The sequence below is a fragment of the Meleagris gallopavo genome, chromosome 24, assembly GCF_000146605.3.
Source record: "Meleagris gallopavo isolate NT-WF06-2002-E0010 breed Aviagen turkey brand Nicholas breeding stock chromosome 24, Turkey_5.1, whole genome shotgun sequence".
In the NCBI taxonomy this organism is placed as follows: domain Eukaryota; kingdom Metazoa; phylum Chordata; class Aves; order Galliformes; family Phasianidae; genus Meleagris; species Meleagris gallopavo.
The window spans coordinates 1,144,256-1,164,725 of NC_015034.2; the positions used below are offsets into that span (position 1 = coordinate 1,144,256).

At 38.6% G+C, this 20,470-nt stretch overlaps 3 protein-coding genes across 3 annotated transcripts; 1 reads left to right on the forward strand and 2 right to left on the reverse strand.

Annotated features, from left to right (window-relative positions):
* Nucleotides 1–4,399, reverse strand: GKN1 (gastrokine 1). The gene is made up of 6 exons (XM_010723075.2): nucleotides 4,298–4,399; nucleotides 3,606–3,662; nucleotides 3,084–3,245; nucleotides 2,538–2,648; nucleotides 994–1,147; nucleotides 1–282 (listed from the first exon to the last, which is right to left on the reverse strand). Exons 1-6 carry the CDS (start codon nucleotides 4,358–4,360, stop codon nucleotides 191–193), a joined length of 639 nt encoding a protein of 212 aa, XP_010721377.1. The 5' UTR covers nucleotides 4,361–4,399; the 3' UTR covers nucleotides 1–190.
* A 2,522-nt stretch (nucleotides 4,400–6,921) lies between these two features.
* Nucleotides 6,922–11,120, reverse strand: LOC104914221. The gene is made up of 6 exons (XM_010723077.2): nucleotides 11,026–11,120; nucleotides 9,830–9,880; nucleotides 8,744–9,073; nucleotides 8,003–8,080; nucleotides 7,419–7,563; nucleotides 6,922–7,190 (listed from the first exon to the last, which is right to left on the reverse strand). The coding sequence occupies exons 1-6, from the start codon at nucleotides 11,035–11,037 to the stop codon at nucleotides 7,111–7,113; spliced, it is 696 nt and encodes a 231-aa protein (XP_010721379.1). The 5' UTR covers nucleotides 11,038–11,120; the 3' UTR covers nucleotides 6,922–7,110.
* Nucleotides 11,121–17,020: 5,900 nt separating this feature from the next.
* GKN2 (gastrokine 2) lies at nucleotides 17,021–20,470 on the forward strand. The gene is made up of 6 exons (XM_010723078.3): nucleotides 17,021–17,071; nucleotides 17,613–17,666; nucleotides 18,183–18,314; nucleotides 18,831–18,941; nucleotides 19,553–19,706; nucleotides 20,225–20,470. The coding sequence occupies exons 1-6, from the start codon at nucleotides 17,060–17,062 to the stop codon at nucleotides 20,311–20,313; spliced, it is 552 nt and encodes a 183-aa protein (XP_010721380.1). The 5' UTR covers nucleotides 17,021–17,059; the 3' UTR covers nucleotides 20,314–20,470.

Below are 20,470 nucleotides of genomic sequence, written 5' to 3' on the forward strand. Positions count from 1 at the left end.
AGAAAACAGACACAGTTTATTCATGCTAAAAGTGTTTATTTGGAAGATACTATCACCAACTGATCTCTTACAACATCTGAATCATGAAGAACAAAACTCTCAAAAGACATGATGTCAGGGAAGAATAGCATCAGGGATGGCTTTGTTCAGCTATTGGCCGTTGATACTAGGTTCAAGAAAGGCATGGTGCTCAAACTTTGCCAGCACGGCAGTAGTTAATGCCCAAGAGATTCAGGACATCAAGTCTGTAGCATGCATTTTGGTTGTAGAAAATCTGGTTTCCTAAAAGAAAGAAAAAAAATACCATGAGTTAATTCCCAAGATGTTACTGCAAGTCATCAAACCTGATTATGGCACCAACAGCAGGACAGCTAATGATTTATACTTGTCTGCATAGCAATGGCTTGCACTTTACCTCTGACTAAGGAATGTTTTCTTATAATCATTGCTATAGAAATAATTTAAGTCTATGATTGAAACATTCTTTTGTAGTCAGCTGTATATTTAATTCAAACAAAGGAATGTAAACTGATGCTACTTAATAATCTTTACATTTTCTAGTACTAAGGGACACTATTATACCCTATGTTGTTAGTATATATTATTGTGTATTATACAGATATGTATGTATATTTAATAGGCCCTATCAGGTTTTGTCGTTATCAAACAGTCCCATAAAGTTTAGGCCACAAACTCCCATGTCATGTAATCATTCTACCACTGAAAAAAAGGGTACAAAGCAGCTTGGCTTAATATTGGGAAAAAGAATGTTCTTTGCTTCCATGGGAGCCATTTAATGGTGGGATTCCTCAATAAACTGTCAGCAGTCTCTGAACTGGAGAATAGTAACAACATTCTTCCAATCCTGAGCCCTCCATTCAAGGCCTGAAGTTTTAGACTTATGTCTACCTTCAGTGGTAACAACAGGAATAGTGTATTGCCAAAGGAAACAAAATCACCTCTTTAGCTTATAATTCGTATGATCACACTTACCACCCTCCTGTTGTGTCTCTTCGAAAGCCATGTAGGTTGGGAGTCCACTGCAGAGAGCGAAGATATCGTTTCCATAAGTCATGAGGTCACGAACTTGTCTTCTGGAGACGACGTACCTGATGGACCTCGAGAGCACACTTTCGCCTTTCACATTCTAAAATCAAATAACATAATTTGGTGCCTTGATCCATTTAATTTTATGCACATTCCTATTTCTGAAGCAATGAGACTGTACTTGCTGTTCTACTAAAACTGTACAAAAGAATTTCCTCAGTCACTTATAAATCTCTCACTATAGAGGCACCTGGGACGTAACTGGAAGAGTGGAAGAAGAAATCAATTCCATTTTCTAAAACTGGAACCAAGGGGAACAATAGGAACAGTTGGCAAATGATTTGAAAGCAGTTCTTATGATCTTAAGAATTATGTTGTAATGGGATAAATTCTCTTAACTGTTCCAGAGTGCTTTGTTTTCACTGAATTTCAAGTCTATTTTCCTAGTTAAGTGATTTGTCTGTTAGACAACATTTCTGGATGCCTGTATTTTCTCTCACAACCTGGGCTTCGTGCTTGTTTGTATTCATTATTCAGCTACAGCCACAGGACTCCTAAATCATACCAGAAATGTGGAGGCTGAGATGAATATGTGATGTTCAAAGAATTAAAGAGTTGTAGAATCTTTAAGGTTGGAAAAGATCACTAAGATAATCTAGCCCAACCATCAACCCATCACCACCATGCCCATAGAATTACAGAATCATTGAGGTTGGAAAAGACAATTAAGATCATGTAGTCCAACCATCCACCAATCCATGTTCTCTCATGCCCTAAAAAAGAATGAAATTCCAACCAATTGCACCCAAAAAGCAGTGTTCCGTAATGAAAAAGCAATTCTGTTTTAAAATGACTCAGAGTTAACTATTTCTGGACCGAACTATCCAAAAACAATGCCTGAAAACTGAAAGTTTCCTGAAACATATTGCTTCTTAGCAACCTCTGCATTTTTTCAGAGAACAGATAGATGAGGGGAGGGGTGGAAAATGCATCTACTCTTTTTCCTTTGAAAAACCACCATACCACTTCCAAAAACCTCTCAAGAAGGAGAAAACATTCTGTTAAGAAACAGCTTGATGAACTCCAGAGTATAGACACACTTAGCTGGGATGACTGAGACTGATATATACTTTCAAAATTATGGTGGAACTTTATCAAAGGGTTCCTGGATGTCCACTCAAATAAATTTCCTTCTTGCTGTTAAGCAAGTTGGGTTAAGCTTCAGAGGGCACAAAGATGCACCTTACCGAAAGCAAGACTGGAATTGTAGATAGAGGTGAATGGTTTTGCTCAAGTCTAGAATATAACTACCCATTTCCCCTCCCATTCTTGCTTTTCAAAAGCTGATTTTTTTTTTTTTAAACAACCCAGTTCTCAGACTTTAAATGGAGTCTGTGTCTATAAAAGGCTAATAAGCTGAACACTCATGCTATTATAGTCATTAGTTGTTTTGGGAAAGTCTGAAAAGTAACTGCCCCTTTTTATCTTACGCTAGTCTCTTCAGCAAGGAGAGCAATTGAGTTAAGAGCAGGTGTCAGGACTCTGTTCATTGTGGAAACATAGCAGACTCCCTCTTGTCCAAGTTTGGTTGCAACGTAGCCCTGTAAAAAAACGTTAGAACGCAATAATTCAGCTTTTAAATCATAGAGATCTGTATTAAAAATCAAAGTAATGAACATAGCGTATTTCTACCCCCAAAATTAGACTTAATAATTCTCTATTTTGGTCAGCTTTCACAGAATCTTAGAGTCATTAAAATAGGAAGAGATCTCTAAGACATCTAATCCAACCATCAACCCATCATCACCATGCCCACTCATAGATTCATCAAGGTTGGAAAAAACCTCTAAGATCACCATATCCCACCATTGCTTCACCCCCACCATGAACACTAAGCCATGTCCCCAAGTGCCACCTCTCCACGGTTCTTGAATACCTCCAGGGATGATGACTCCACCACCTATCTGGGCATTATAGGAGCTAGGCTCTTTGTATTCTGAAAAATATTCTGAAAAAGCATGCTCATTGCCACTCACAGTTCCGTAGTTCCAAACAGTTGTCCATGAATTCTCAGCTGAATCTGACTGAATAATTGCCACAAGGGAGTTCCTATTGATGGTCAGTGTTTGGATGCCAAGGCCAACATTGATGGTGACTGTCTTAGGGTATTGTCCTCTATTTATTTTCACATCCTGAAACTAGCAAACAAAATTAACATTTTTAGACTTCCAAGTGATAGCCGGTTATCTCCCCAGAGACTTAGAAAATCAGCGCTATAATATAACAAATGCTGGCTCATAAGGAGCGCCTTCAGTGACCACTGTATTGTCAAAATGATGAAAGAGTAAGGCCATAGCATTCTGTAGTTGCTCTAAGAATAATTTTAATATATTAATGAATAATTTACAATAGATAATTTTACAGTGGTTGTCTCGTGGTTTCAGGGTTTTGTTCATGAAAAACATTTAGATTTTTTTCCTCTAAGGAGAGGAGGAAAGTTCAGAAAGTAGGGAATGTAGAAGAAGAGCAGCAGTGTATAACTTGGTCACTGTACTCACTTGGAATTGTGAAAGAGCTGGAGTCAGCACAAGTCCAAGAAGGACGGTAGCAACAATCTGAAAGGAACATTGAAAGCATAAAAATGTAACTGCAAGTCTGGCTGACAGATCTTGTCATGAGAATCCTTTTTCCTAATCTGATGTTGAGATGAACTCCTTGGATACCCATTGCTTCCATACTGGTTTTACAATGGTCACCTGAAGTGACTCATCCTTGCTTTATTCTAGAATAACCCATACTGGCAATCTGCATTTCTAAGAGCAGGATCTGAAGTTGCTACAGAGATCAGTACAGCATTGATACAAATATACATAGAAATTTTACAAGAGTGAGGAGAGAGAATTTAAATTTCCTCTGCACACGCATCACAAGAAAGCGGTTTGATCCATAGCATGGTGCTCCAGATCGCAAAAAGCCCATTGGCAAAAATGGGCGTTGATCTAGGAGATCTCTTGTGAGACTGAATAGTGCATAAATCAGCTTTTACAAAGATCCTTACCTCTTCATCTATCTAGGCTAATACAGTCTAAAATGGAGGAGCAAAACCTCCTCGGAGAGTAACTTTTCACTGTAAATGAGCAAAAGCATTTCCAAGGTATAAAGGCAATAGCTTTGAGTTATAATGTATAAGAAGTAAAAGGCAATAGCTTTGAGTTTTGGTATAGAATAAGAAAGTAGCTTGCATACTCACAGTGAATTTCATCTTGACTGCAGAGCGGATGCAAGTGCAGATGGAACGAATGGGGCAAACCATCCACCTTATATACGCTAGTCTCAGGATCAGGCACAGAATGATTAAGTATGGAAAGAAAATTATCTAGTAATTTGTATCCAAGTCTTTGTGTCATTGGACATTATTTCCTGCCATAACTGTTTCATAAATGGAGGGGTTATACTTATGCAAATTCTGACCTGTCAGTCTGACAAAATTATCAGATAAGAATCCATTTGCAGTGAAAAAGGAAATGGGTTTTGCGATAACTTTCTGACATATTTGCTGTCTAATTTTGAAAATTTACGTCAAAATGGAGACCAGAGATAATCTAAGGTCATAATAAAATATCCTTACATTAGGGAAAATACACATAGATTAGGGCCTTTGCACCCTCCAAAACATACTGGACTTTACCATAGAACCACAGCTCCACCAGAATGTACAACCTAAATGCAACATTGCCACCAAAAATTGCTTTTCAGTAAAATTTCAGCTGAATTACAACATATGGGAATGTCTATGGGTGTCTCTATTATTGTAGGTAGCAACAACAGCTTTTTTCGCCTTGCCATGGCTTATCTTCCACAGTGAAGTAAAAGTTGATTGTGAAGAGGCGAAGATTCTCTCAGGGACTTTTTTTAATAATTGGTTTTACCCTCAAGTTGCTCAGTTCGATTTTGTGTGCAATTAGTACTATCAGTGCAAACCAGAAGAGTCTGAAATTGTCCAACTGCAATTCAGCACATTTTTCAAAAAATGAGGGAATTTCTTTTCTTTTCATTCTCAGTCACCTTTAACCTGTGCTGCAAGAGCAATATTAGATCAAATTCTTGCAAAACTGAGGCAGTCTGCACATCCTAAGGGGCTTTTTTTACACGTTCTCACAAATTAGGTTCTCCCAGAGTCCTGGATTCTGTTATGTTTAATAGATTACTTGATGGCTTTTAAAATTTTATTTTATTTATTTATTTTTTTTATTTTACTTTTCCCCATTTGAAAAAAGACATAAGTTCAACTGAATCTCCATATTATGCCTGCTGTGTGATGGGAGAAAAACAGAGCTACAGAGATGGGATCAGGAAAACCAAGGCACAGATGGAGTTGAACTTGTGAAGGGATGTGAAAAATAAAAAATGGAGTTCGTTAGATACATTGGTCAGAAGAGACAGGCAAGGGATAGTGTAGTCCCTCCAGTAAATGAGGAGGGAGAACTGACATTGCCTGACCCACGTGATGGCCTTCTATGAGGGAGCAATGGTGTTGATGGACAAAGGGAAGGCAACTGTCTCATCGGCCCGGATTTGTACAAGGCCTTTGACACAGTCCACACCACATTCTTATCTCTAAATTGCAGAAATATGGATTTGAAGGGTAGACTGCTAGGTGGATAAAGATTTGGTTGGATGATCACAGCCAGAGGGCTGTGGTCAATGGACCTATGTCCAAGTGGAGGTGGTGACAAGTGATGTCCCCTCAGGGGCTCTTGCAGTCTCACGTTGCAGCGTGTGATAATACACTAATTGGAACCTATGTGCATGTAGTTTAAGTGGCTTAGGCAGAAGCTGGATCTTGCTGCTCATGTTTTGTGCCCTCTGTTTGAAATTTTGACCTTAACTGGAGGCAGTATTGCAGCAGCACTGCCCTTGTTGGGTGCATCATCTGTCTCAGGGACAAGAAGGCCCCTCAAAAGACATTTCCCAGTGACAAGCAATTGGATAAGTAGAGTGTCTGTTTTATCTCAGGGAAAATGAAGGGTTAAGCTGGAAAAGGAGAAGAAACCCCCGGCAAGTCGGTGAGGAGCTTTGTTTAAATACTGCAGCCATATGGTTACTTTTGTTTGGAGGTTCTAAAAACTTGGGATAAAAGCAGACGAGCTTTGGTTTTGATTTCATTCTACATTTTGCTGAGCAAAAAGGCTGCTGTATCTTTGACTTAGAGTAATCATCGACTTCTATGAAAAATAAAGCATCTCGTAGGTTAAATCCTTCCAAAACTCCAGGAAAATAGCATCTGAGAAAGGAGTCCTCCAGCCAGCCCCCCAATCACTGGATTAATCCTTTCAGATCCATGGCAGAAATGAGTTCCAGCCATTTTGCCTTAGTTTTGGCCTAACTACAACTCAACTCTAAAATGTCCATCTGCACTTTTGTTTGATTAGGGTGTGTGTTTTTTTTTAATTTCCTGTGTTAAATATTGGTGAAAGAGTGGGAAATAATAGCTATATTCAATTACAAACTGCATTTCACTTAATGATTCTGTTACTGAACGCTTGATTTCTGCATTTGTATTTGGCTATAATGCACTGCAGCGTCTTTTTTTTTTTTTTTTGGTATAAAACATGGTATAACAGTATTTTAGCAATAAGTTGAAATTGAAATAATCCACAAATATGCTTGTTTTTATACATATGGACTTAATTCTTTCTGATATGGTTATGCAGTGTGTAACACCACTTTATTTTAGCAGTGATGGAAACTTTCTTAATGTCAAATTTCTTTGGGAAGTACTACAAGATCAGATTTAAATGCAAAATTTGGAATTTTTAGGAATTACAGTTTAGCAACTTAGCTTTCGTGCTGCTTCTGCTTTTTAAAAAGGTCATTAAAAACACAGACTAGTGGAGGCTGATGATGCATTTTACTGAAAGAAAATATGCTCCACAAAGAGCAGAAGAGAAGACAGATACATGATTGACACTGTGATCAAGATCAGATCATCAAGGAAAAAAGGCTTCTTCATGGGTACGCAGATCTGTGTATTTTCTTCGTCAAAATTTCATCAGGAGAAATTTATGAATTGCAGTAAATGAGACTCATATTTCTGAACACATTGCTGAAGCACGAGGCATCATCTTCTGAGAAGTTTGACCCTATAAGAAAGAAAAAAGCTTATTGAATTGAGGAAACAGAAGAACAGTGTAGGTGACATTTTTCTATCATTATGTTCTACCACCAGAAATGTTGAACTCAGCAAAATCCCAATTTAAAAATTGAGTTGTAGATGTATGCTACAAGCCACTGCTAGTGCAATCGTCTTAGACAAAAGTCTTATTAGTGCTTATTTTGGTATGCAAAATGCTATTTACCAGTATACTCACCAGGAGATGGGAAAGCAAAGTAAGTGGGAACTCCTCTGCACAGTCTTTGAATGCGTGCTCCGTATGGGTACAGGTTCAGGAGTCTGTTGTTTGAGATCACGTAACGATGCTCTATGGGTGGAAGGAACCCAGGGGAGCTAGCTCCCTAGTGTCAAAGACATAAAGCCAGAATAAAGCATTTAGGAAAATAAAATAAAATAAAATAAAATAAGAGTTTTCATAATGCAGAGGAGTTTATTCATCTTCTATTTATTTAACTTGATGCAGCTTTTGAGGTATTTAGAGCAACTCAACCCTGCTGAAAAACTTCACTTTAGGAAACTTTTCCCATTTACAGTGATAGAATAATCACAGAGCCATTAAGGCTAGAGAAGTCCTCAAAGATCATCTAGTCCAACAACCCACCCATCCCCACCATGCTCATAGAATCACAGAATCAGTAAGGCTGGATAAGACCTCTAAGATCATCCAATTCATGTCCACCCTCCCCACAATGCCAACTAAACCATTCCCCAAGACTGATATCCCAAGACTGATAATTCCCAGCTGGTTAACTTCCTCAGCACTTTCATTCACCAGCATACCTCAAATCCATTAAATCCTGTGTTAGCTTTGCTAATGATGCAGGTGTTTTTTCCCAGTACCTTGGTTGCGATGAAACCCTATTAAAAAATACATTTAAAAGACAGACTATTGAAAAACAACAAAGACAAAAACAAAAACAAAAACAAACAAACAAAAAAAACCCTGCACATTCAAATGCTTTATATAGTACAATTAATCATAGGGAAGGAAAATGTCTGTCACTTATACTGCCTAGATAAATGATGGTGGCTAATGATGGACTTTGACACAAGTAAAATAAACTGCCTTGACTGGTAATGCCACATGTATATGGTGTTATATTATCTAGGCCATATGAAATTCAGAGCATCAGAAATTACAGAATGGTTAAATGAAAACATTTTTAAAGCATCACCTCTACAACCTCACGATCTTGCTGAAGCTTAGGTGCTTCTGAAAGACATTTTGTTCTTTTCCAGTGCTAACCTAAGTGTCAATTTGGATTTTTCAGCAGTGTGAGAAGCAGGTTTGCAGCTTTACATGGCCTCTATTGAACTCATTGAACAGTTGTGCAACTTGGTTACTTGGTTGGTTGTCCCCACAGATTGTCTTGGACTGCTTGTTCTTACATCAACCATCTTACACCTTAATCAAGAAGAGACAAACCAAGTAACACCAGCGTCTACCCATTATCAGCTTGCACTGTGACCCTTTGTGGTAGAAGCCCAAACGTTGCTTGAGCCATGGGGGCACCCACTTACAGTCTTGGCATCCCAGACGGTTTTCCAGTTATTAGGGTACACAGGTGGCCTGATGGCAAACCCACGGTTGCCAAAATAAGGGCGTGGATGACGTGGAATTCCAATACGATGTGGATGGCGTGGATTTACACCGTGGATTAGATAGTGTGGATTTTCGCCAAGGGGAGGATGGCGTGGACCTTCATTACGAGCTGGCTCGTGTGGACCTTCAGCATGGGGTGGACCTTCGCCACGGAGTGGAAGGTGTGGATTTTCGCCAAGGGGCGGGTGACGTGGACCTTCATCATGGGGTGGAAGGTGTGGACCTTCACCCTCAGCCCTCCTGTGGTTCTGGTTTTGGAAACAAATTAAAGATAGTGAGGATTTAGGTTTGGAGATTCCCAGAGGTGTTTCACGTTCTTGTTCTGGTAACCATACTTTGGAAAATAATTACTCTCAAAGGCCAGAATAAAAAGGAGATAAATTCCAGCCTCAGCACTGCAAAGGCCATAGTACTTCTGCATCAAACTTTACATTCAGACTTCAGTAAGACCTGTTTTCCATGTATATCTAATGGAATCCTCTCTGTGAAGGCAGGCAGGCTTTAACATAACTGCTCTAACCCTTCCTCCCTTCCCCCTTTATAGAGTATCAGACCAGGTGGAAAAGTTGGGTATAAAATGTTTAAACACTGGGTGATCTCCTTTAAAGTTAAAAGCTAGACTTGATATTCAGAGTGCAACTTGGAAGAAAAAAAATGTAGGAAAAATAAAATAGTTCCTTATTGCCCTTCCTTTTCACCAGAGGAATTTGCAATAATTTACCATATTTCACTGTATTCACTGCTACCATACTATGTTCATAAATACTTAACAGTATTTATGCTAATCTGAAAGTCAGAATTTGTTGCTGATTTCATATCTAGCAGTGACATTTTCTCCTGATGCATCTACCACTTACATATTTTCTCTAGTGTAAAAAAAGGTAGTTTCATGCTAAATGTCAGATTTCAGAACACAGCTGCATTTTCAGAAATATATTTTTCAGTTGTCACAACTAAAACCCATCAGTTCTTATGGCAGTGGTGCATCTTTGCACTGTACTTACCTCCTCAGCAAGGGTTGGAGCCAGGAGAACTCCAAAGAGAGCAAGCAGAATCTGAAATGAACAATAACATATGCTCATCTTGCATCAAATTATTTTCTGTCTTAAAATAAGCTTTACTTCTTGCTTAGCTTCACACTCAGCATTTTTCTGGAGTTTATCTGATGAGTACACAAATATGCAGATAAATCAGATATTCAATTCATATAAGTTGCTCCTAACCTTAGAATTATATTTTGTGCAGGTAAAAAAGCTCATTTAAACACTTGTTTTTTTTTTTAATATTTCTAGCCCCGATTCTGTGTACTCTTGGAAAAAGCTGGACTGAAGTATTTCTTTTTAAGAGTGAACTTTTCACTGGACTTCTTGATTTTCAGAGCAAGCATCCATTTGTACCCATTGCAAAGGGATGGAATATGAGTGTGCAGCACAGCTGTGTCCTTGGAACACAGCAGAAATGGGATTCAAAAGTCCTCATAACAGTTCTCATGCATCCAAAGCTGAAGAGAGTAGGCAGTGTATTTCTGTACAAAAGCACATTGCTACTCCTCTCTAAAATTATGTTGTTTCGATGATCCCACGCTTCATGTTGTTCAGATTTCCTTATGGTTCAAAAGTCCTGCTGGTATATTTTTATGTAAGATTCAATACTAAATACCTCTGTAACGATAACCATTGTGGACAATTGTTCTCTTGGAGACAAATCCTCAAATACTGAACCCATCACAAATTTCACTGACTTCAAAGGAGAGTTTTTAATAGTAAGATCCAAGTGTGCTCAGAGTATTTAACATTTTGGAAATTATCCTGCAGCAGTTTCAGACCGCTGCCCTTCTCTCATACATGCACTTGAGTCTCCCACAGCTCACAGTTCTTCTCTTATGCTCTTGACAGACAGCTGTAAATTAACTTCATAGAGCTCAGGAAGACCATTGGATTGTGATGAGACAGTATTGCCCTTCCTAGATTTTACGTGTGCATCTCACCCTTGAAACAGAGCACTTGTTTGGATAAGCTTATGGAATGAGGTCACTGCCAAAAACGAAATTTCACCCATGAAGTTGCAACCCATTTGGCCTTTTTGCTCTGTAAACCCTACATAATTCAGTGATAGTCCTATAGGTGCCAAGAAAGACTCAAAATAATTTAAAAACTCTCCAACATTAGCAGTTTTATGAGAAAGTGATATATGTACTTACAGCGAACTTCATTTTGATGGTAGATGAGGCAGGTTCTGCTGGTAATTGATGTGTACTCTTACTTCTTATAGAGTAATATCCCAAAGTAAAATGGGTTTACCTTCTTGGCAGGTGTCCTCTGTTCACAGAATCATGACGAGTTTCCTGTGGAAGCAGTTTGATAAGAGTAGGCTTTGATACAAACCTAATCGAACTCATTACATATTGCAAGATTAAAGAAATCTTGTAATGGTAAGATGAAAGAATTCAACAGTAACTTCTAAAAGAGAAAAAAAAATCAGAACCAGAAATGGATGCCTAATAAAATTTGTAGTTGTACTTTGTGTGATGAAGAACTCAGCCTAATTTTTTTATTCATAGCTCATTACATTCTAAAAATAGCAATATTACCATCTCTGTTGGTGTAAAAGGTTTTAATTCATGTCCCCAGGAATAAAGGAGTTGAATCTGTATAATAGAAGTTATTGAGTCCTTTTGCTTGCCTTCTGTCCTGAATCCTTTAGCGCTGCTTTGTCCTTGAGGATCTGCTTTCTATCCTTGAGACCTGGCCTCTGCATCTTCAGATCTGCACAAAAGTACTAATTACTACTTACAAAAATACTGATTACAGAATAAAAGTTTATTCAAGAAAAGGACCACATAATTGAAATTATAAAAGATTAGTAGGCAGGAGGAATAACAACAGGCATTTATGTCAATTGTTATGTAGAAAGTTGATTTCTCATGTTCATCTGAATTTGGTAAATACATATGGAGCCATAGGAAAAATGTATTAGCCTTGTTTGCTGCAAAAGCTTTCAAAATGTTTGCATAGTATTTTCATTGGCCCATGAAGAAGTCCGATTCTTGTTGCCCTAGAACAATCTTCATTACTGCGTAATTTACAGAGATACTTAGAATAGAATAATTTGAGTTGGAATGGACGTTTTAAAGTCATCTACAAGGTCATCATCCCTACATACCCCTGGATAATTTGGATTTGTTACTTAGCTCTGCTCATTAAAGAAGAAGCAGTTTAAGAGGTACTCATTTATATCTTGAAAAGCATTTCTTCTTTAACAGCAGCTCTATCAGTACATCAGTCCTGCACCTTGCAGTAGTTAGTATGGGTTGGCATACTCTGTTACCTTTGCATTTCTGGAATGGCATGATGGGAATTCTGATATGAGCTAATGTCTCTGAACCAAATTATCCAGTGCTGTCAGTTGCTGAATAATAGTAATTGAAAAGGTCAGGGAATCTGACTTTAATTAAGAAGATGAGGCCTAATTCTCATTTGTAACAGTGACGGATCCATTTTATTAGTAATGGATGCCTTGTTGGACTGCAGCACTGTGGGTGAAAGAACTGCTTTTCCCTCAAATTTGCACCCACTTTGCAATTTGCATGAGGTGTACAGTACATTGAATGAAAGTAATACATTACCAAGCACAAGGATTTCCTTCTTCCAGCTGATCTGATTTGCGGATGCTGAATGCAGACCTGCATGTTCTTAGTTTCAGAGATCCAAACTACACAGGAGTTTGTTTTGAATGTTGCAAAATTCTCTCATAGTCTCTGGAAATTTAATTTTTGACTTGTTCCCAAGAAACGCATTGAGAAGCTGAGCTCTGTAATGCTTGTCCCCATGGTGTCATTACTAATGAGCTGGAACAAATGGTTTGGTCCATTTGCTCTAACAACCATCGCCAATTTGGCCATTATCATGATGCATCACACTTGGAAGCCCGAATCTCCAAATCTTCCATCAACTTTTGATTACTGAAGTACTTTGCATGGCAAACACACAATTAGAGCATTTGACATTAAGAATCGCTGATGGAACTAATTACAGTATTAGAATCCAGGAATAAGGGCAGGGAGGGGATGCATTTACAGTATGAGATCCTGTTCTTTTTCCAACACAAGCTTTCTGTATCTCTCTGCCTGATTTTAAAGCTCTGATCAAACCATTCTCTGCTTCTGTACTAAGTTCTTGTACCACTGTGCAGCAAATTCCCAAGGCTGAGGAATGTTTAACCCTAGACTTACACTTCCATGTGTAGGGTTTTTTTCATACCTTATAATATAGAAAATTCTACAGAAATTATTGGTGGATTAATCCTAGGAGCTTGTTTTTTTTAACTACTGAGTTTGACAAATTCTGCTTGCCCCATCCATGGACAACATGGATTTTTTTAGACTATGTCACCCCATTTTGATCCCATGTCTGGCGTGCCCAGCTGAATGCAAACATAAGCATAGAGAATTTTGTTGCTCTTTGAGGCGTTGCTTCATTCTTTACTTTCCTCCCACTACCTACTCACTCCCTGATAAAGCAAATATTTATCAAAGAACATGAAAAAAAGCACTAGTCACCAAGAAAGTTTGTTTTGATAGCATTATTCCCGCATTAACATGATTAAATCTCTCTCCCTTGTATGTTGAAATTCCTGTTTGGTTATCAGACATGAACTGAAGTTATACAAGTATTCTTTTCATACGATAGTCAAGGTTTGCTTGTTTAAACGATTTTTACTGGATGGTGGTGTCAAATAATGTATCAAATTCTTCTTGTAATTTTCATCACATAGACTAAGAGTAACTTAATAATATCTTACTGAGGCAAATTAGAATGTATTTTAAAATACTTGGCCTTATGAAATGAGCTGAGAAATAAGTTTTTTGCAACAATATACATTTCTGTGCTGTAAGAATACATTCCTTTTTCTGAATAAGCTTCTCTGTGCTAATAGGACCAATCTGACTGCAAGCGTAACATCTGACTGCATAGAATCATTAAGAATCATAGAATCATTAAGGTCAGAAAAGACTTCTAAGATCATCTAGTGATCACTACCATTCATGTGGGGAAAAGTTTGAAAGTCTTCATTTAGATCAAAATGATCTGAAACAGACTGCTTTGCGAGTGTGGATACCATTGTAAAATTTTGGGGTCATGGAGGAGTTCTGCAAGAGAATGGAAGATAATGGCTTCAAGTTGCTCCGGGGGAGGTTCAGGTTGGATATTAGGAAAAGCTTCTTCAAAAGAGCAGTAGGCTCTGGCACAGTCTGCCCAGGGAGATGCTGGAGTCACCATCCATGGAGGCACTGAAGAATAAGGTGGAGATGTGGCACTGAGGGACGTGGTTTAGTGGCCAGTATTGGTGGTAGGTGGATGGTTGGACTAAATGGTCTTAGAGGTCTTTTCCAACTATAACGATTCTATGATAATTTCAGATAGATTACTGGGAGATTTATGGATTTGAAGTTACAGACACGAGCCAACTAGAAGTGTGTTCTCTCTTGCAGTAAGATTAATTAGTCAAATGCTTTTTAGAAAGTAACCTTTTATTTTCGGCCTCACTTGAGAGGATCAGCGAAGTTCAATCCTTTCAACATATAGTGGAAATAATGAGAACACAGCCACTGTTGCATATCTCCTTCACTAAATACTGCTGATTAATCTACTCTCATGTGTGGCTTAGGAAAGCAGAAGCTCGTGCTTTAGTGCCATGGCAGTTTCTCGAAAGAAATTAATATATAAAGACATAATGAATACTGGAAATTTAATTTAACATTAGTTTTAAACCTATTAAAGCTTTTCATTTGGGCTTGTTCATGAATCCTGCTGTGAAAGGTTGTAATCTTGCAAACAAATAACCATTTGAAAAGAAGGGGCAGGGCCAGCTTTCAACAGGAGGGCAACAACAATCTAATCTAATTTAAACTAATCTAACTACGCTTGTCACAATTTCATGTGTGTTCGTATTTATGTTATGATATATTCCTTAGCAGCACAGCTTTGTTACACTGGAGATAACACTGTCCATGTAGAGTTGCGTGGTGTAAAGCAAATGCATGCAATTTACTTTTATATTGAGGCTTACTTGTAGACCTGGATGACCTTTTTCACCCTTTCTTCAGTTGATTAATGGCTGTTCAATACCTTCAGTAATGATCTGAATGATGGGGTAGAGTGTACCCTCAGTAAGTTTGCAGTTGATGCAGAACTGAGGAAGTGGCAGATTCACTGGAAGAGCATTCTGTTGACCAAAGGGACCTGGACAGGTTGGAGAAATGGGAACTTCAGGAAGTTCAACAAAGGGAAATACAACGTTTTATACCTGTCGTGAAGGAATTTAGCAACCTCTAGGTCCCCGAGCTGGGAAGCAGATCTGGAGAAAAGACCTTGGGAATCCTAGTGGACACCAAGTTGACCATGAGCTAGCCATGTGGCCTTGCCACTAAGAAGGCTAGCAGTATTCCTGGGTGCATTAGTCGAAGTATTGCCAACAGTTTAAAAGAGGTGGTCTTTTTCCCCTGTTCAATCCAGGTGAAGGTGTGCCTGGGATACTGGGTCCAGTTCTAGGCTTAACAGTACAGGAGAGACCTGGATGTACTGAAGGGATTCCAGTGTAGGGCCACAAAGATGCTGAAGGGCCTGGAGTACCTCTCATATGAAATAGCTGGCAGTGTTTAGCCTGGAAACTAGAAGGCTTAATAGACATTTCAACAAATTATGTAAATACTTAAATGGAGGATGCAAAGAAGACAGACTGAGGCTCCTTCCAGTGGTGCTCAGTGCCAAGACAAGAGACAAATGGCACAACCTGGAAAACAAGAGGTTCCATCTAAGCATCAGAAAGCACATCTGTGCTGTATGGATCACAGAGAGCTGGCATAGGCTGCCCAGAGACATGCTGGAGTCTCCTCATCGGAGATCGTCAGAGCCAACTGGATGTGGTCCTGGAAACCAGCTCTGGTGACCCTGCTGGAGCAAGTGCATAAGAGCAGATGGCCTGCAAAGATCCCTTCCAATCTCAACCATTCTCTGATTCTGTAACTAAGATGACAGCAATTTGTTGGCTTTTGGGCTGGATTCTCATTTTGTGAGAAGGGAATAGGACTCAGTTAAGACATTTAAGTTATGTGTGATTGGTCAAGGTATGTGCACTGAATGGTGCAGAGTTATAGGACAAGAGGCAATGACCTTTTGTTGTGCCAGGGGGAGGTTCAGGTTGCGTACTGGGAAAAGTTTCCTCTCAGAAAGAGTGGTCGGCACTGGAACAGATCGCCCAGGAAGGTGGTGGAGTCACCATCCTTGGAGGTGTTCAAGAAAAGGTTAGATGTGGTATTGAGTGACATGGTGTAGAGCAGTCGCAGGCATGGGCTGATAGTTGGACTAGATGATCTTCCAACCTTAATGATTCCATGATTCTATGAAATGAGGAGCCCAGGCAAGGTCTTTATCACAGGAGAATACTCATGGAGGTGTCCCACGGTCATTGACTTTTGATATGAGATACAGTTGTAGCTGTAAAGGAGGAATCTGCATCCTGCTTCTCTTGTGGCCACATGTGAACACACTCTCTGAAGTCTCATATCACTCTTTCTTGCATTGAGGAGAAAATCAGTAAACAGATTGTGCCTGTGCAGCAAAATTGTTACTTCTATCAATGTCACTAATTTCAGTGCATCTGATAGATATCGTGGTGTCTGGTCAAAAATTAGCAATACTTTTTGTTAGAAAAGATCATGCACATACTAGATGGAAGAAATGGCTGAAAAGTTGGTCTGTTCAGCTGACACGTAAGCATGCGTGGTGCTGGAATTTTTTTCCAGGATTTCTTTGAAGACTATCAGGCTTTTAGGAGTTGTTTTTCAGAAGACAAAATGCATATTGTATGAATGAATAGCAGAGTTGTTCCTGATGTTCTTTTGTTCTAGAAAATATCCTGTTAAATATTAAAAAAAAATGAAATAGAAGGAGTGGAAATTCCACTAAAGTTTAAACCAGTAAACAATAGCTATTTGGGGAGTGATTAATCACACAAAAGCTGATGTATTGACTGCTTTTAACATATCGAGATCTGGTTATCTATGCCAGCCCAAAATTTCAGATATGAGATACTCTGGCATGTAGATATGGACTTGTTGTGGTCAATGAACAATTCTGTCAAGTGTTTCCCACACCTACTGGATGATATAAAAGTTGAAGGTCTCTGGAGTTTTCTTGAGTTCCTATCCTCCACAGCCTCTTGTTGAAAGAAAAATGAAGGCATTTGTAAGTATACACATTTTTATTCAATTTATATTATAAAATGTTCATTTTAAAATTAAAATATAGAAAAGATGATGTTCTGAGTAGTGGTGCAATACTGGGACTAATAGGATCTATGTATTTGGATTTTTTTTTTTTTTGGTTGTTCATTGGGAATTCTCCCTGAAGTCAGTAAGAACATTATTTCAGTGGAGGATGTAGAATCTGATCACAGTTCAAAACAGGTATTTAGTTATGATTAATTAATTCCAATTGTGGAGACAAATTAAGAATTAACTCGCCATATGACTTTGAAAGATGTAAATAATGCCGCAGTTGTTCTGCATTTTTACTACTAGAAGCAAAAAAAGCTAATATCAGTAATATTACAATGCAGAACTGTGATTGCTTTCAACTAGCACACATGTGGAGAGGGTAATACTTCAAAGTGACAGCACAGCTGCTCACCTCAGTTTATGAACCGAATTTTTTGTCTCGCCTTGTTCATTGATATGGCACTGGCCAGTGTTTCTGTTGGGTGAAATGCTCATTTCTCGTATTACAGGCTGCAATTTTCATTTTGCTGGGAGTCTTCTGGACTCAAACTTCTGCACTGGAGGTAAGTAAACTGGCAAGCCTACTGTGCATGTACTTTAAAATGCATTGGATTGATGGGAAGGGAGGAATATAATAGGAAGAACAGAAGAAACCAAAATAATGCTTACTGCCAAGCACAGACTAAGTAGCTTTAACCAAAGATGACAAGAGGCAAAAAGACAAAGAGGCAATTCTGCACAGCTGTATAGTAGCAAGAAATACAGGCAACATAGGTCCCCTTGGCTCAGCCTGAAGTTGGAAGACTCTTGCAGCCTTCTCTGCTGCCATGTACAATAATATAAATATAATAACATAATTCTCCTTGGGCTGTGGTGTGGCTCTGTCCCCTCCCCTCTCACCGTGACTCAACCACTACCACAATTAGTCCCCACCTCAACTGCCTCTTGAGATTTCTAGAGAGTTAAAGGGTTACACACTTACATGAAGCAATCACGATTATTGGCACATATTCTTGGTTTATACTGTGTCTTTAAAAGTGCAAACCAGATGAACAACGGTTTTATGCTTTTTACCAAAGAGTTATCTCCTGCCGGGACCTAACAATGAATATGTCACCGGGTCTATGACCATTGACAACAAGAAGAACTATGCTGATGTCCATGTCCGTTCTGGCATGTACTCCTCTGACACCATTTTTGACTACCAGCACGTAAGTAAATCTAAGAATCTGCCTAGAATCTAACAATCTCTATGGAGATGTTTGTAAATTCAGATAAGTTGTGTTGATGTGCTTTCATTATGAATTGCTCTGAAATACAACTTCTTCGAAGATTTCCCTCACTTCTCCTCTTCTGTAATTTCTTTTTCACACATATGATGATGCATTTTTATGAGACTTGTGATGACATGGTGGTCATTTGTGAAAGTGAGAAGACTGTCACTGACCTCAATGCAAGACAGTCAAGAAATGGCTGCCATCACTTGTGTATTGCAAATGGAGCAGGATCCATGGGAAAAGAACACTCAAGTCTTACAGACAGACATTAAATTCTCTTTTACTCCCCAAAGGTGAAAATGCAAAGAAGTCATTCTACAATAGCCATTGTAACCACCTTATGTCTCTTCTAGATGGCCCTAAAGAGGAAGGATCAACATACATTACTGGTAACCATTTTTAGTGAATTACTTTTTATTTTATTTTATTTTATTTTATTTTTTATCACAGGGATATATTGCAACAAGGCTGTTTTCACGACATGCTTGTTTCATCATGAAAATTGATAAAGCTTCCATCCCCGAGCTGCAAGAGATTGGACGCCAGGCTTTTGAAAGACAGGTAATTTTGTAGAAAAATTCATTCTGTATACAAAAAAAAGTCTACTGTGTGCAAGCTACAGGGCTCTAAGAAGACCTGCTGTTCTTAGGAATGTCTACTAGTGGTTAGCAATGAAGGAACAGATCTGACAAAATAGAACTTCAAGGAAATATCACACAGAACATGTCAATATTTTGTGTTAGACATCATTTGAAATAGTTTCATTTGCAGAACAGAATTCAGAAATCAATTTACTTTGACTGAACTGTGATTTTTCTGGCACAACTTATGACAGTCCAACAGTAGCACATTTGCTATTGCACTTCTTACGGCGCCCCTACGGACTGGAAGGGTTAACATATTTGGAAATTGCTTGACTATGCAGTCAATTAACAGTTTATTAAATATCAATACAACTCAGCTTAACTGAATTGATAGAAATAGCATCTAGTGAAATTTGTTTCTGAACAGGCTGGAAAAAAATATTTTAAAACATGTATTCCTTAGCTAGAGCTTTGTATGAGACAAAGATATTAGATTTAGGCATTTTTCTCAAAGAGGATTTAGGGATTTTTCTCAGCCACATGAAACCAAAGTTAGGTTACTAATGACATCTACTATTTTATCCTTAGACTATGAGAAAAATTTATTCTCCACGAGTTATGTGGGTACAGTTTCAATCCGGTAATGCCATGTTTGGGAGCATCAGAGAGTGGCTTCGCTATGGTAAACCCATTGAGCAACTCTGCAAGGGTCTACCTCTCTACAAGCTTTCAAAGAGTGAACGTAAGTAGGAAAAAGAAAACATTTTTTCCTTTAAAACTAAATCCATATGGCAACTTTGAGAGGCAGGGACGTATTGTCCCATTTTGGAGAGAGGGAGTAAACTACCTGGCAAAACTGAAAGAGTAAGGCTCCAGAATGCTTTGGAAAATTAATTAAAGCATGTTTTGCCATCATTTGGCATCTAAATATCTAGTACAGCTATTCCAAAGTGGTTTGTCTAGTGTCACAGAGGGCTCAGTTGTATTCAGCGGTACCTATGGGGGTCCCACAATGATACCTGCTGCATTACTGTGACTGGAAATGAGGAGCCCAAAGGTGATTTAAAGCCATATCAATGGCTTTGATTCCTTTCTTTGTGTTACACCATAAAAATTTTCTACAGTGTCCATTGAGACCAGCAGGAGACTTGAACAGGGCCATGATTGGGGATTGTGTTTGTGTATTTAACAGACTTTTCCTTGGTGGACACAAGGAATCTCGTCGCTGAAAAAATTTTCATTTTTTTGTTTTTGTTTTAGCACTGACTAATTCCAACAGCTGTGCCAGTGCAGGAATTCCATCCATTTTGGGCATTAATATCTGTGAAAGACTCAGAGAGAACTACTGATCTGGACAGCCCTTCTGCATGGAAATGGCTCATTTCTCTATGTGTTTTTCTGATGGTACACATGTTCTTAAAACGGAAGAAAACAAAATCAATTTACCTGTCCTGAGCTTTGACAGCAACAAACATATTCTCTACAAATAAAGATAATGTAGTAATT

Coding starts and splice junctions, on each gene's coding strand:
- GKN1 (XM_010723075.2), bottom strand. CDS start 4,360: ATGGTTTGCCCCATTCGTTCCATCTGCACTTGCATCCGCTCTGCAGTC. Junction 2,649..3,083: donor CTGTTTGGAACTACGGAACT/GTGAGTGGCAAT, acceptor GTTTTTTTACAG/GGCTACGTTGCAACCAAACT. Junction 283..993: donor AGAGACACAACAGGAGGGTG/GTAAGTGTGATC, acceptor TCTTTCTTTTAG/GAAACCAGATTTTCTACAAC.
- LOC104914221 (XM_010723077.2), bottom strand. Junction 8,081..8,743: donor CCGTCTGGGATGCCAAGACT/GTAAGTGGGTGC, acceptor ATTTTTTAATAG/GGTTTCATCGCAACCAAGGT. Junction 7,191..7,418: donor CTTTGCTTTCCCATCTCCTG/GTGAGTATACTG, acceptor TCTTTCTTATAG/GGTCAAACTTCTCAGAAGAT.
- GKN2 (XM_010723078.3), top strand. Junction 17,667..18,182: donor CTCAAACTTCTGCACTGGAG/GTAAGTAAACTG, acceptor TTTTTACCAAAG/AGTTATCTCCTGCCGGGACC. Junction 18,942..19,552: donor GCCAGGCTTTTGAAAGACAG/GTAATTTTGTAG, acceptor TTTTATCCTTAG/ACTATGAGAAAAATTTATTC.